We start from the raw sequence: 15,728 nt of genomic DNA on the forward strand, positions 1-15,728 counted from the left end.
CCATGGGAGACAGAAGCTTTACTTCCCTCCATGTATTTGAAGGCTATCCTTGCAATTTAATTAAAGGTCATAAAAGCCATCACCTCTATGGCTTCAAATCTTCGTGAAACTCAGCAGTAGAAGATTCCTACCTATGATTAATTTCAATTATGTGACTAATTGTAATTAAGATAGATACTGAAAACAAAGGTTGCGGTTTGAGACTGGGTAACCTGCTTAAAACATGAGGGAAAAAAAAGAATCTGTATGTTTGTATGGTACTTCATTCCCTACACATTCCTGACACTTTGGCTGTATAAAAGATTCCACAATATAAGCAAGGATAGAGGTTCTTTATAAAAGCACATTACTGCATTAGTAACTAAACCGTGCCACAATTCAGAGCAAGTTACTAAGCTTCCTAGTCATTAGAGCAATAGATCTATATAACTTTTTTAATATCTAAGACTCGTGCAGTAGAAAAGCCCAGAAACAGCTATTTGTCATCTTGACAAGCAAGGTATTAATCCGTTCTGCTCCTTTCCCATGACAGCATAAACACTTGATGGTAAGGAATGATGTGGTCCTACATAAAAAGCAACACCCTGAGGTACAGGAGATCTCCATTTTCTTCCTCGCTCAGCCATAGACCTATTATGTGGCTTTGGCCAAAGCAGCATCATTGCTTTACTTCCATGTCCTCATTTCTGTTTACAGGCTAATTATATATTTAAAGCAATCTGTTCAGCAGAGGTACTTCTTATTGGGTGCTTATATTTTCCTTGCTCAATCTCAGCTGGCAACAACAGAATTTAATGAAAATTTGGGCGCTTCACAATTTTGCTCTTCGGTCCCATGGGTGCCTGTATGTGAGGTCCTTTTCCATCTCCTCTTTGTCTTTGAAGCAGATATCTATAAAGCACACTCAATCCGTGGCCACTTTTCTCAGCTCAGACCACTGAACTTTGATGACACTATGTCCAAATGAATTAACTGTAGCTTCTCAGCATCAATAACGCGTTTGTGAGAAAATCAAACTATTTTCCTTTGCTTTTTCATCATTCTCTTTACTCACATTTGCCTTTGGATTAGAGCAGAAACAAATCAATTCGGTTTCCATCCTGGAAGAACCCAAGCAGAAATTACTACTTTATTGAATTAAAAATAATTTAGATATTGATTATTCAATCCTAGAGAAGCTGCAATTCAAAGGTGAATGAGAACTCTGCTAAACATCACAGAAACACAACGCTCTTGTTTCTTATCTTACTAATAATATTTTCTTACTTTTATTTTGCAGTCTGCCATAGATTCTTTAAGTACCTGAAGAGGTTTGTTTATCACTTGCATTTAAATTAAAGCAAGGAAAAAAACCCATTGTTGCTTCTTCCCACTTTCCTTATTCGCAGTGTATATTCCTAACAGAACTGCCAGAAGAGCCCAACAAAAACAAAAGTTCTACAGCAGCACAAGACAGGAAACATGCCTGATTTTGTAACATCTTCACTTATTTTCAGGTCAAGTGTTTTTAGGACTTCTTTGTGTATTCCAAGGTATAAACACATCCATCCTGACAGAACAGGAGGAGGCAATACCACATGCAGAGCAAGATGAGCACAGACAGCATATTTTACTCCTTATTTTTTAACCATAGTTTTGAGGTTGAACTTAAAAACAAGACAAGGTTAGTTTTTTAAGAGCTGGACACAGTTCTCCTCACTCTTCTTTGAGAGCTGAGAAACAAAAGTGACAGACATAGCGAGTGTATGCTTACTGTCTTAGCAGTGATGAACCAGAAGCCACAATGTCCTTGGCTCTAACAAGGATTATGAGGTCAGAACACACGATGTTTCCATTTTCCTAAATAAATGGCACGTGGCACCAAGTCATGCTTTCCTTCTCCTGCACTGGTTGGAATCATTCTAGCTCATCTTCATCTTCTGACCTATGTTTTCCATAATTTCCAAATCTCTGTTCAAATTCTCTCTGAAGTTCAATAGAAGCACATTCTTTATTTAATTCAACCTATTTCTGCATCTGTTCGGTGACAAAGATGTTCCCAAACAAATGCATCTGCTCAACCAGTCACATAGCTCAACTATTGCTAAACTCAGCTGTATTGCAGCCTGTTCTTCAAACTTATCTTCTGCTTTGCTATAAGCATGAAGATTCACAGCAGCATCTATACTTGCAGATAAAAAACGTTAGCAGGAACTATGGCAAACTGGTCGTGAGTTTTCACAGCTGTAGGTCTGCGCAGCTCTCCTTGTTATTCAGAAGCTTCCTTTAAAACAAAAGTGCTTCTCAAGTAACACAAAGTTATTCCATGTTTGTTTTTTTTTCCTGTTTGGTTATATTTTCACTAGACTACAAAAAATAAGCATTGTAGACAAATAAAGTTTTTGGCAAATTAGAGCTAAGATTTCAGCACCAGAGATGGATAACATGGAATTGCTTACTAAGAAGTTGGCTGATCATTCCTGCTTAGAAAAGCAGCATTAAAATAATAAGCTGATCATTTTATTCTGCCATTATGTCTCGGAGTCAGTCATCCAAGGCATTAAGATAGTAAGCTTAAGCACATTTGAAATAGCTCAATGTTTCATTTTCTCAGGAAGTCAGGACAATATCACCTAATGCTTAGATCCAACTGTGTTGAATAAAGAGATCTGGATAACCTGAGAAGGCCATACCCAATTTTTGCCTGGCCTTTCAGATAGACTCCTGTGGGGGAGGGTGTACACTCATACTCCTTGAGGATTCTGTCTGATTCACTTTGAAATCTCACTGTTTAGCCTCTGCTGACAGCAGGAGGTTGGCCTCTTTGGCAGAGGCTCAAATTGCAGGTCTGATCATTTGTGCCCAGGCTGGGTGGCACTCCGTAAGTAAGGTCAGGAGCATACGCTATAAATGGTGCCGTCAAGAACCAAACCAGGTGTGTTCCTTCTACCCATCACAGAGAAGCAAGGTGAAATTTGACAAAGATGCACTCATACAGCCCTGCTTTTCTCCCTCTTGAACAGGGAGACTGGAAGCCCTGTACAGCCTCTGTAATCCAGTGGATAGAGAAGGGCTTTAAAGGAGAGTTGGGCTTAACATAAAATGTAAGACAAGTTAAAAAGAGAAGAATGCTGGGTTGGACTGGGCAGGACCAAAAGAACTTGGAACAAATCCTTATCATTAATGAAGGATACTTCGTAACTTTTTCCTTGCAGACTGGGGCTCCCTTACCAGATTTCAGAGAAGTGATAACAAGAACAATTAATACCTAGATACCACAGCATACCCACAGGTGAGTCTAAGCTTAATATTTTTATAGGACTCACCAGCAGACTTTAAAAGCTTGCAGTGACAGTACTGGGAGCAAAGCAGCTCCATGCCTTTGTGCCTGCAGGATCCTTCAGACCTCCCAGAAGCCTGACAGTGCCAAAAGCACTGTCTATCAACAAGGTTGGTTTTTTATATTATGTATGACAGCATCTTGCTACATCAACATACTTTACTGCTTCCATCCTTGCAAAGTTCAAATGCAGTACAGCCCACAGCCTGGAGGAATCTCTCAACGTGAATTTAAGCAGCAGGTAGAGTCCCACAGTATATTTGCAGATTTAGCATCAATGATTCTGATGTCTTTAAAATATTTGTCATTGTGAGGAGGAAACTGTCCTGGAAATTTTTGTCCGCTAAAGGTGGCTTTCAGTTTCAGATCTGTTACATTCAGACTCGACCTGAGCAATACATTATGAATACACAAAGATATTCTGACTCGAGATTCATGTATCACAGGGCTGACCCCACATGGGAAGCCTGAGACAGCTTTCTTGTAACAACAGGAGAAGAGCTGTCAAACATTATCAACATTTCCATTCTGCTTTTGTAATGCGAAAACCAAGTGCTTCAAATAACACCAGCAGTGAAGCAGACAAAATGTAAGAGGAAATACATCATAAACACCCTATAATGTCAGGTAAGAATGTAGCTCATGAATAATGCTCTTATATAGAGCTGCTGCTTGCTTTTCCTTTTTTCCCCACACTCAAATTCAGCATCTTCAGCCAATTTAAAAGCCAGCCCTGTGTACCCCCTTGGACAGATTAACTCTGTTTTATCACCCAGTGAAACAATGTTTAGCTCCTTCCAGGTGCATGCCCTGGTTAACCAGGAAGTCAGTGCTGCCAGAAGTTTCCAGGCCACAACAATGTTGTGATTCATTGTAGATCGGCAAAGAGCACAAGAAAGCTACTATTCCACAAGCAGGATTTGGGCCTGTCAAGGTAGAAATGACAGAGAACAAAGCTAATCCTATTTACTCCGAGATTTGAATGAAGAGAAAGTGGTTCTAAGGAAAACATTTCTTTTTGTACGAGGCCAAGCAGCAGTCACCCAGGATGCCTGCTGTACCACACACACACACACACACACCAGGCCTGAGACCCCTCTCCAGGTTACCAGCAATGTACCTACTGGAGCTCAAAGCACAGGCCAACACAGAGACACACATAATTAAACAGAACATGACCAGGACAAGCTACAGCTCCTAGATGTACAAGATGGTAGAACACAAGCTTGTAGTGCCCAGCTGCTACATCCAGATAGATCTGCTCATCAAGCACAACAGCCTTGCCTCGTTCTGCCCTCAAAAAGGAACAGCCCACTTCACAGCATGTCACCATACATGGGGTGTTCTTCCTCTAACAGCATCCACTATGAAACAGCATAAAGCTCAGCTGCGCCCATAATGTACACAATCACACCACAGACAACCTTAAAATCATGGCTGAAGCTGCACGATGAGGCAGAGGAAAAAAAGTGCCTGACCAAGATCCCACCTGCATTCCACAGATTAAGAATTTATATGGTGTTGTCACCCACATTACCAAAGGTCAGCTCTGAGTAAGGCCAAACACTTGATAATTGCATGCACGTCTTCTGAAGTGTTAGAACCACACAGATTTTCAGTGGCATCTCCTCAGAGGTCTCTGCTGTGGATTAGGCAGCCCAGCAGGTAGCTAAACACCACACAGCCAGTCACTCACTCACACCCCTCCAGGCTGGATGAGGGAGAGAATGAGAAATAAAATAGAACTCATGGGTTGAGGAAGAAGACATTTACCAAGCCAGAAAAGGAAAATGGAATCAAAAACACATTGATAATATATATAGCTGCAATGTACTTATCTCACGACCCACCAACCAACCAACAGCAATACTCCCTGCCCACCAGCAACACAGCACCTCACCACCTGCCAACCAACACCCAGCAGCCCCCAAGCACCAGCCATGTCCCCATTGTTTAGTACAGAACTGTTAAGCCCACTTACTATCTTGAATATATTCCTTTATGACCTCTGTTGAGCCTTAAATTAATGTCACAGAATGAATAACAATTTGCCCTCCAAATGTACAAGAATTTAGCCAATTTAAGTTAACATTCTATCAGGTGCTTTCAGAATACTTCTTATCAAGCCAGAAACCCTAATCAACTACAGCAACAGGCTGAGGGCACTGAATAAAACACTACTGACCTCTATTTGCACCTCTACTACACTCAGCTTACCAACACATAGGCTTGATAGTTTTGTCACGCTGGCTATCACTCAACCATAGCATTCAATATCAATCAGAACTTCCAAAAGTAGAGCTGTTACCCATAAAAATCCTGCTATAACTTTGCATTTAACAAAGCAACAAGACAACAGAAGCACATACTGTAGTTCACAGAACTTTCACTACTGCTTTTGTGTTGAACCACACACTGGAAGGCCCTTTTTTAGCTCGTCTTTATTCTTAGGCACAAGATATCTGTGTCATAAAGAACTGTAACCTAGGATTGCTGCACGCATAGCTCATGGTCTTGAAAATGCAATGGACATTTGTCATTACATATTATGTCATAAAGATAACAGGGGGTGGCAGTCAAGGGCAGTTGAAGTCTTAAACACAAAGATGCGGATGAATCCCATGGGAGCTGTTAGGCCCTGACACACCTGCACAGCTCCAAGCTACAGAGCAAACATTTCTCACTTCGGCAGCCTCGCACGCTCAGCATGTGCTCTGACCATGACAGCTTCCCTTGGAGGAGCACTGTTCTGCAGCAATGTCTCCCTTACAGTTTCACAGCTCTACACTTATCCCTTCATCTTAGCACCTACTACCCAACTACCTCACATAGACAGGAAACACTGGGACACTGCTGTCTACTGAAAAAAACTGCCTTGCATAATTTTTGTACCATTATTTTTCTTCCACCAAAGGTGGACTCCAGGAAATGACTTACAGGCTTCTCCATTACTACTTTATTTGAGACAGAGATTTTAGCTGGAGTTTTTGTTTCCCTTTGCTGTACTTTTAAGCAGAGCACGTATTGAATTCAACAGCCTATTTTACTTACCTTTCTTTTATCCTCATCTGCTGGATCAAATCTGAAAATGGCTCGATTCTGTTTAAAAAAGAAATAACATTTGTTATGCATGAACATCAGCTGTTCAGTTACAAAACTCTAAAGGTCTAACTAAGATCAGTCTCAGCTAAAGAGAGCAGCCATGTCATCCAGCTTGCTTTCCCCATTCCACCCAACAGCAAGTGTCTCCAACCAACAACTTCAGTCACCTCGCTGTTGGTGCAGAACAGTAGTAATAGGAATTAATGACACTGAAGAACTTCTAAGCTAAGGGTAGCAGGAATCACAGAATGGCTTGGGTTGGAAGGGACTCCAAGGATCATGAAGCTCCAACCCTCCTGCCATAGGCAGGGCACCAACCTCCATATCTAATACCAGACCACACTGCCCAGAGCCCCATCCAACCTGGCCTTGAACACCTCCAGGCATGGAGCATCCACAACCTCTCTGGGCAGCCTGTGCCAGCACCTCTCATAGGAAAGAACTTCCCCCTGACACCAATCTGAATCCTCCTTCCTTAAGCTTAAAACCAATCACCCTAATCCTATCACTATCTTCCCATGTAAAAAGTTGATTATTGTCCTTTTTTATATTTTCCTTTTAAATACTGGAAGGCTGCAAAGAGGTCTTCCCACAGAGTTCTCTTCTCCAGGCTGAACAAGCCCAGCTCCCTCAGCCTGCTTCTGTAGCCCTAAATGAGTTCCTTTTTGGCACTGGACTCCCAACACCACCAAAGAACTGCAAAAATTCAAGAACACACCAACCAAGGGTAGGTAACAAAGACTGATGAGTAGTTAACCAGGAGAAGATTAACAAGAGAGGAATAATAAGAGAAGTAACAGATTTGGAATAATCATTGCTAATGGGCAAGGTGTGTTCTCCCATTGAGTTCTCTTAGTTTTTCCATAGTACCCTGTACCTTAAAACTACATTTACTACTCCTTGTCAGTGAAAGCATATTTTACTACTTAAAAAGACTAAGAAACAGAAGGAAGACCTAGAACCTGAAGAACTCCACACAGCCTTTCCTGCCACCCCCCCAGAAATCTATCTGAGCCATTAACATCGCACAGAAATAGATGTAGGAAGTGTTAAGGCAAAGCTCTGAACAAGAAACAAGAACAAGTGAAACATCATGCTGAGATCTACTTCAAAAGAAGCACTGAGCCACACACATAACTCCAGAAGTCTGTATAAAAGCCAGAAATCCCTCAGCAGAAAGTGTGCCAGCTCTCACCGTCCTTGAGAATTCCACCTAAGCCTAAAAAGTCATTTGAGGAAGTTCCTATGAAGGCATGGAACACAGCACAAGAAGTGATGTGTGCACATACACGCTTCCTAACAACGCATTTAACACAGGGTCATCTCAGAGAGTAAACACAGGAGACTGGATGTTCTCTAAGCTGAGCCCCTTTGCATTGCTTTAGAAGCCAAAGTGCTAAAGCAGATGATCCAGCAGACTCCAGAGATAAGCACCCTTTGGATGTGGCAGTCTCCACCTTTGGACTTCACCCAATAATACATCAATCTATGTAAGATTTTTCCCCTCACCTCAGATATGGGAAATGACAATCACAGAATGGCTTGGACTGGAAGGGACTTCAGGGATCATCAAGCTCCAACCCCCTCTCGCATGCAGGGAACAAAAAGCCTGAACGTTCGTTCCTGTAACAACCCCCTACATTTCAGCAGACACCCGGCTCGATACAGCTGCGCTCGGATCACACCCAGAGCCAAACCCGGGGCCAGCAGCGGGCAGGTGGGGCCGTCCGGCACAGCCCTGCCCGAGGGCGGCTCAGCCCCCGCAGAGCAGCGGGAACAGCCCGGAGGACAGAGGCAGCGCTGTCCCTAAGCGTCCGCCGAGGGCTACGTGCCGGTCACAGCCGCTGGAGGCGGGCAGGCCGCGGGGCAGCCCTCGTGTTGCACTGCATAGCGGAAAAGCAGGGCGAGACAGCAGCTCCTGTGGGCAGAGCTCCGGGGCGTGGCGGCGGGCACCGCCCGGCTCCCTCCTCCCCCCCAGCCCGTTACCTCCTCGTTGTACCGCAGCAGGGCCCGCTCCGCGGCCTCGGCGGCGGCGATACCAACACCAACACCAACACCACCAGCAGCAGCACTACACCCGTCCACGGCCTCCAGCACCGCACCCAGCTCCATGGCCGCCAACGCCAGCAGCCGCCGGGCCCGACCTCCCGCCCCGCGCCCCCTGACGCGACGTGACGGAACGCTGCGCGATGTGACGCGACGCTCCCCGCGGAAACCGTCCTGACTGGCAGGCGGTGCCCGAACGCTATTGGCCACTAGGAGTGAGCGCCCGCCCCCCACCGCCCTCCTATTGGCTGCTTTCCCTCTCGCCCCGCCCAACAGCCCTGAGGGGACTACGCCTCCCGGCATGCTAAGCGAGGCGGCGCTGTCGTGCGCGCGGGACTTTGTGCCGCGCGGCATGATGGGCATTGTAGTCCACAGAGGGCAGCCCCGACGGCGCCTAGCGAGATGGGTGGTGGAGCTATACATGGATTATACATGGATGGGGTTTGTAGGCCCACACACTACAAGGCCTATGTGTCCCTACCTGCCTGTCCCTTCATAGGGGTTTAATAGCTCACTATAAGGTGCTCATGTAGGTGTGAGAAAGCAGAAGGTGTGGGGTGGATATCCCAGTGTCTCGCCACTGTTAGGTTTTGCTCTTGAGATCTGGGAGGCTAGAGTGGGCCAACACCACATGCTACATCTCAACAGAGCGCTACAAGACTCCAGGTTTAAGCTACAGTAAAGAAGATGAGGCTTACTGCCACTCTCAAAATGCCCTGTTTTCCACTGTTTGGAGAGCTGAAAGTAACATACTGAAGTTAACAACAAAACCCCACAATAATAGAACTGTACACCTGTACATGTTTAATATGCAGAGCTGTACTAGCATCTCAATATTCTGGTTAGGGCTTCTTTCTGCAGTGGGTGATGCAAAAACAGAACATAGTCTTTAGGCTGCAAGGAGTAGCAAAATGCAATTTGAAGTGTGCACCCATTTATTTTGGAAGCAAGACCATGTGTATATTAATGCAGCTTCTGGAAGAAACTTAGTCAAAATAATCCTTTGCTTGTAGATTTACTGTTTTGTTACAAAGCATGAACCTGCTTAGATTTACTTCACAGCATAGTAAAATATTCATTTTATTTGTACAAGGTCAATTGGAACCTTTTTACTTATTAAAAAAAAGATACCCAAAACTAAAAAATAAAGGCTAAAAAACTGTTACTGAACTTTTAAAGGCACATTGTTATTCATCATTGCTGCATTTTGGTTTCCACTTTAGGCAGCATATGAAGGATTAGGATTTCAGTGAAAGCGGGGGACAGAATAAATTGCATCCTCTACCAAAGAACTGCCAGACCTTTTCACATGAGTGCATACCGTGAGCCCTTCCCATGTTAGTCAGCTTTATCTAAACCTTCCAAAGCAATGTCTGCCCCTGAATTTCATGGGTTTCAGGGTCAGTCACAACAGAATTGTGAGGCTGGGGAGGTCAGAGGCCATTTTTGTCAAAGGGTAGTGACCTGAGCAGCAAGAGGTAGCCTGACAAAAACAGGATTCATGCCTGTGAATGGAGTTCTCACTGCGCATCCCCCGCTGAGTCTTTTTTCTATCTGGTAATGAAAAATCTTGAAGAATTGTAGTGGATTTTTATACGCATACATACATGTTTGTGTGTATATAGCTATATAAATATACAGATTTCTTACATGTGTTAGTTATGCTATAATACGTCTTGTATTTATTGCATATATATTCTTATATATTTTAGACTATGAACAAATAAAATAATGCATGAGCACATTAGAAAATGTGAGAAAAGAGAGAAATCTAGCAAAGAGAAGAAGAAAAGAAAAAGAAAAAAAGAGAAAGAAAATGAGAAATAGGAAGGAAAAGGAAGAAAGAAAGGAAGAGAGGAGGGAAGGGGGAGGGAAGGGAAGGAAAAAGAAAAGGAGAAAAATAGAAACAGAAAGCAAGAAGGCAGAGGAGAAAAGATAATAAGTTTGAATATTTTGGCATGTGGTATGAAAACTAAAGAAAAAAATTGTACCTTGCATGTTTACTCCCTCTACACATAAATATTTGGCTAGGCAAGAAACATCTGTTTTAGTTAACATGGTCAAGGGAAAGGATTAATTAACAGCCTCCAGACTCCAACTCAGGATGTTTGGCAATTTGTAGTAGGATGATTTAGGAGATTCCTACCAATTACCAACCATTCTACTCAGAGGTTATCATCCTCTCTTGATCCACCACACTTCACAGCCTGGTATATACCCCTGTGACCTGAAAGCTGTGGTGGTTTATATTAATATCATGGGCTTTGAAGTGCAGTGGTCAAGAAGGGGGCCCACTTTCCCTTGCAGAACTGCTGACACAGATGGTGATGATGAACTTTGTAGAGAAAAAAAAGTGCAAAGTAGGACTTCAGTCTCAAGCACAATAAAACTCTATTTGCTAAAGACAGGCTATTAAATCTTCCCCACAAGACTTACCTTTTTCACGTGTGGACAGTTTTGCCTGAAGGTTGCTTGAATGAGATTAAACAGATGAGTTATCCTAGACACAATCTCCCCTGTCCTGCCCTCACTTAATGAAAGTGAAGAGTGAATTAATATTAGATAATAACACCAGGTTACACAAGGAAAACTTTCGAAGGTCTGTGACACTTAGGAAATGAGATTTTCATTGTGTATAGAAAGGTGGACATAGGCTCCTGCTATGTTTCTGACAACCCTACCAGGACCCTGACTGAATGTTTAAGAGCCTGGACAGTTGCTAAACGTGGCCTGGAACACCCACTGTGCCTCAGTTCTTGAAGTTTTCCAATTCATTCCCATGGTTACTTTCCAGCCCAAATGCTCACTAGCTTACTTACTGGTTGAATGCATGATATCTGAGCATCTTGCCACTTTACTTGCTCATCTAAGCAAGACAGAATTTCCCATTTCCAGTATTCCAGTGGCAATGTGTTTGTTATAAGTTACAGTAAAGAAAATAAAATAGCATATCTTACCTGCCTGGGTAGATATCCAGGCTTAGGTGAGCAACAGTAGCAGGACACAAACCAAACAACATAAAGTCATCAGCTGGCAAACGGAGTGGACTGGCCTGTAGCTGGGAGCACAGGTGGATGACTGCTCACTTGCTGTTGGTTATACATGTTCACAAGTCATTTGCTGCATAAAAAAATACAATGTCACTTGTAGAATTTTTGGAAGGTTTGCAGCTTCTGTATGTAAGTAAATTTAAATGGTATCTACTCGATTTCAAGAACTTTATTTGAGCATGAAAATCCTTCATATACCTTGCACAACTGTACAAACACTTATGTCCATTGCAGGCATAAATGTGGTTATTATCAGACCGAGTGCTATCCAAGATTTTATTTACAAAACAATTGCTAAAATGTCTGATGTCATACCTCCATTTATTTATTTCTTACCCATAGGGTAATAAGTCCACCACAGTTGCTTGGTGCATTTTATAATACAGAAGAAAAAGCTATGTTAATAAAATCTAACAAAAACTCACAAATAGCTACAAATCCGACAGAAAATGTCTAAGAAAAGTTCTCCCCAAAATACAATACATTTTTTCCACACATACACAGTACAGAATAAGTTCAAAGGCACAGCTTTGAATTTTACTTTTGTAAAAGTTCTCACCACATGAAGGAATCAAGGGAATATTGTCATATCTGCCAATGGGTAACTGAAAGAATATTCATGTTTGCATTGTCTTTTTTTTTTTACATAATTGCTTCATATCGTCACATTTAACATATGTGGCTGTGAATCCAATATCTTCCCAGTTCCCAAGTCCATTCTTAACGTTGTCATTACTGACCAGAGAAGTTAGATTATTTTTTTTTTTTCCAGATTGTGCAAAGTTAACACAAATACATATACAATAATAGTCAAATTAAGGCAGTGTATAATTCGATGCTACATGTGTTTTCTCTTTTGTAAAGTTACTGGATCAACAGAAAGGTGCATCAATATACAAAGTTAGGTGTAAACTGCAATCTACACAACACACGTCTTTTAAGGAGCCAGGTAGAAGAAGTGATGCGAACAAACGATGACTTGGCAGAATGGTTTTTAAGAAATACACTGAAAGCTTAAAAGAAGAACAGATGTCAGAGTTCTGCTGAGAGTGAATTTCCTACCTTTAACACAAATCATAAATAGATTCCATTCCAGTACTTTGTTTGTAAGGCTCATTAATGTTTGTCAATAAGCAGGGGAGAGGAGGGGAGGGGGGAATGGCTCACTGACACTGACATCACACAGGGTTGGCCCACATGCTGGAATTAGAAAAGGCACAGATTGGCCTAAAAAGATGTCTAGAATAGCACAGAAATGTTTTTCGGCTACAGGAACAATCAGCCATAATGCTCTGCAATCTGCCCACGTTACGAACTACATTTATCTTCCCAGGATCTTTTCCATCTTCACCTCCCTTCAGGAATGTCCAAGTAAAGTTCCACATAAGATCAAGTTTGTGTAACTCTTCTTAAGTATACGGGCTTCACTGATACCAGTCATTTTCATTTAGCCCAACCTGTGGTGGCTTCCCCATTGATGTAGGCAAAGCCGGGAAAGTGTTGCATGTGCTCATATTCAGAATTTCTGCGTGTGGTCAAAGGGGTGTACATGTCACTAGAATTGCCGTATCTTGTGGAGTGCATGGATGGGCTCGTGTAGCAGGAGTTCGCAGCCGGCACCTCCGGCCAACGAGGAGTCACGGGTGTGGGATGCAGCCTTGGAGTACTGCTCATCAAACAGGGCTCCATTCTTGATGTTGGGCTGTTGAAAGGGTACTACAACAAAGGAGAAAAATGAAGAATTATTTCCCATATACTTGATTTTAAAATAATGGCTGGTGGTAAGGGCTGGTGGTATCACATATCCTTGCTTAGCGTAAACAAAATTGTATAATTGAGCAGCTCTCCAAAACCTTTATGATACTGAAGGTAGAATATCATATAACAAGTACCTGAAGTCAATTATGAGAGGGTTCCTTGCAAATGAGTCACAACATTTCCCCCTCCCTGGTGGCATTCAAGGCCAGGCTGGATGGGGCTTTGAGCAACCTTGTCTAGAGGGAGGTGTCCCTGCCTATAGCAGGGGGGTTAGAACTACAGGATCTTAAAGGTCTCTTCCAACCCAAACCGTACAATGATTCTTTGATTTAAATATTGAAGAGCTAGCTACTGGCAGCTATATCTAGCAGCAGAAAAATAAATCGGATTTGTCTGATATTTTTCTCTCAACTGAGAAAGCTGCTATTCAATAAAAACAAAACAAAACTAAACAATAATGATAATGATAATGATAATAATAATAATAATAATAATAATAATAATAATAATAATAAACACCTGCAATAATTGTTCCAAATCCTGGTCATTCAAATAGCTTTTGAGGGAGGAGAGCAAAAGTATCTTTATTACTGGAAAGGAGCCTTCCCTTTTAAATGTTCACAAGCCACCCTGCCAATTTCTGGAGAAGAATACTATGGTCTGGCCTCAGAACGTGCAGCTAATTGGAGAATTTACAGGAAGAGACATGCAGAAGAAGAATCCCTCTATTCCCCAGCTGTTCACAGCAACAGTTGGAAACTAGAAACCAAGGAAGTTTGACAAATGCCTCTCACGAAGGAGGTGTGCTGAGGGTAAGGATAAGCAAGAAAACAGAGAACAGCATTTGCTCCTTGTAGTTACAGGCTGCCCAACCAAGAGGAAGAAAACCGTGCTTTTAAGTGTTTGCTTTACATGTATATATTTATTGCCTGTCTTAAAAGAGTGGATTATCTGTGTGCTCAGCTTAAAATATAGCTTTCCCTGCTTTGCCCCCAAATTATTGCAGAGATGGTGAGGATTCCTGTTCCCCTTGCCCAGCTGTGTATCCTCAGATCTTCTACCTTTTACACCTACTAGGCAAGATGGTTTCTAGATACCCCAGATGGATACAGTGAGCACAGCAGAACTGGGGTAAACGGATTCATATATACAGGGCTGAACCTATCACACAAAAATTGTTGTGATTTTAAGTTTCATCGTATTGGATTGTTTGAAACTGTGACATTTCCTTATTACACTGTCACCAGAGTAGGACTGCCACCTCTCCTGCATCTGACTCTTAGAAAACTTGCAAAATACATGCTAAAGCTTCATACAGCTTGGAACTGTAAAACTACTTCACCATATTTTGGTTGGCTGTAGGAAGAGCTGCTGGAGTTGTTCAACAGAGGGAGACGGCAGTGATTCCCAAGGGGTCTCATTACATTACTCCACTGCCGGATGCGGGTGGCATTAATCAGCTGCACATGTGGGTCCCCAGGGCAATTACAGCAATGTCTCCATGAGGAGTTTCTTCTGACTCTCTTCAGCCCACAGCCAAGAACGCAGCCCTGCCTTGGCAAATATATTTGAACAGCTCAAAAGCCACATGCTGGCCACTCCTAATTAGGAGAAAGAGAAGACTATTTTTGGCCAATATACTGCAGTTTGTGATTTGGCATATTCCACTGTGCCCTGCAGAGACAGACCAGTTAGCAGATGAGAGGGAAGAGATCAAAGTGGTATGCTGCATTATTTAGCATATGCAGCACATCACCTATGCAATCAGATGCTGAAAAAGGCTAGTAAATGGCAGCGCCATACTGGAATGTCAGAACTACAACTAGATCTGCTAATACAGCTATCAGAGTAAGCTGTATTGGCAACACTGTCCACTTGTCTGTACAAATTTCCACCTTCACCCCACTGAAAGACTTTTCAGTTGGTGGCCCTGCCAGGCAGGGGGGCTGGAACTTCATGATCCTTGAGGTCCTTTCCAACCCAGGTCATTCTGTGATTCTGTGAGCAAAGCTTCTGCCATAACAAATTCAGAGAGAACAAGTTGCCATGTAATCTGCTATAGTTTCAGAGTCCAATTTGTCTCACCCAACTTTAGCTGTCAAAAAGTCAAGCATCTAATAGCAGTGAGTCATCTGTGTTCTGTCTGCAGCCACCAGGAGAGTTTATCAAACCTCTATTTGTGAAACCTAAATATTTAGTACTACAGATGAGTGATCCTTAGAAGATGGCTCTTTTCTTCCTCCTGTAGCCCATTAGTTACTGGGTTATACTGGTGTATTAGCTTGATCTGCATTAAATAAAAGTCCCTTTTTCGTAGCTGTTGACTCCATATGCTGCTTTCCTGGCAGATCTCATATGCTGGGAAATGTTCAACTGTGTACAGAATGTTTTGAGATGGTAGATGGTAGGAGCCAAGACCAGGATCTATTACCGGGGAGGAGGGGGGGAGGGGG

At 42.6% G+C, this 15,728-nt stretch overlaps 2 protein-coding genes across 8 annotated transcripts in view; both read right to left on the bottom strand.

Annotated features, from left to right (window-relative positions):
- The window catches only part of RIC8B (RIC8 guanine nucleotide exchange factor B), a 28,601-nt gene extending 19,969 nt beyond the window's left edge, over positions 1 to 8,632 (bottom strand). Inside the window, exons 1-2 of one of the 2 annotated variants that reach the window (XM_015863959.2) lie at positions 8,408 to 8,632; positions 6,371 to 6,418 (exon numbers count right to left, since the gene is read on the bottom strand). In XM_015863959.2, coding sequence (XP_015719445.1) covers positions 6,371 to 6,418; positions 8,408 to 8,533 — 174 coding nt within the window. In that variant the 5' untranslated portion in view covers positions 8,534 to 8,632. The remainder of the gene's footprint in view (positions 1 to 6,370; positions 6,419 to 8,407) is intronic. The other variant, XM_015863969.2, reaches the window with a different exon arrangement.
- Positions 8,633 to 11,668: 3,036 nt separating this feature from the next.
- The window catches only part of RFX4 (regulatory factor X4), an 80,588-nt gene continuing 76,528 nt past the window's right edge, over positions 11,669 to 15,728 (bottom strand). For all 6 annotated transcript variants that reach the window (XM_015864007.2, XM_032445122.1, XM_015863999.2 and 3 more), the window contains one exon: positions 11,669 to 13,233. In XM_015864007.2, coding sequence (XP_015719493.1) covers positions 12,961 to 13,233 — 273 coding nt within the window. In that variant the 3' untranslated portion in view covers positions 11,669 to 12,960. The remainder of the gene's footprint in view (positions 13,234 to 15,728) is intronic.

The sequence above is a fragment of the Coturnix japonica genome, chromosome 1, assembly GCF_001577835.2.
Source record: "Coturnix japonica isolate 7356 chromosome 1, Coturnix japonica 2.1, whole genome shotgun sequence".
Taxonomy (NCBI): domain Eukaryota; kingdom Metazoa; phylum Chordata; class Aves; order Galliformes; family Phasianidae; genus Coturnix; species Coturnix japonica.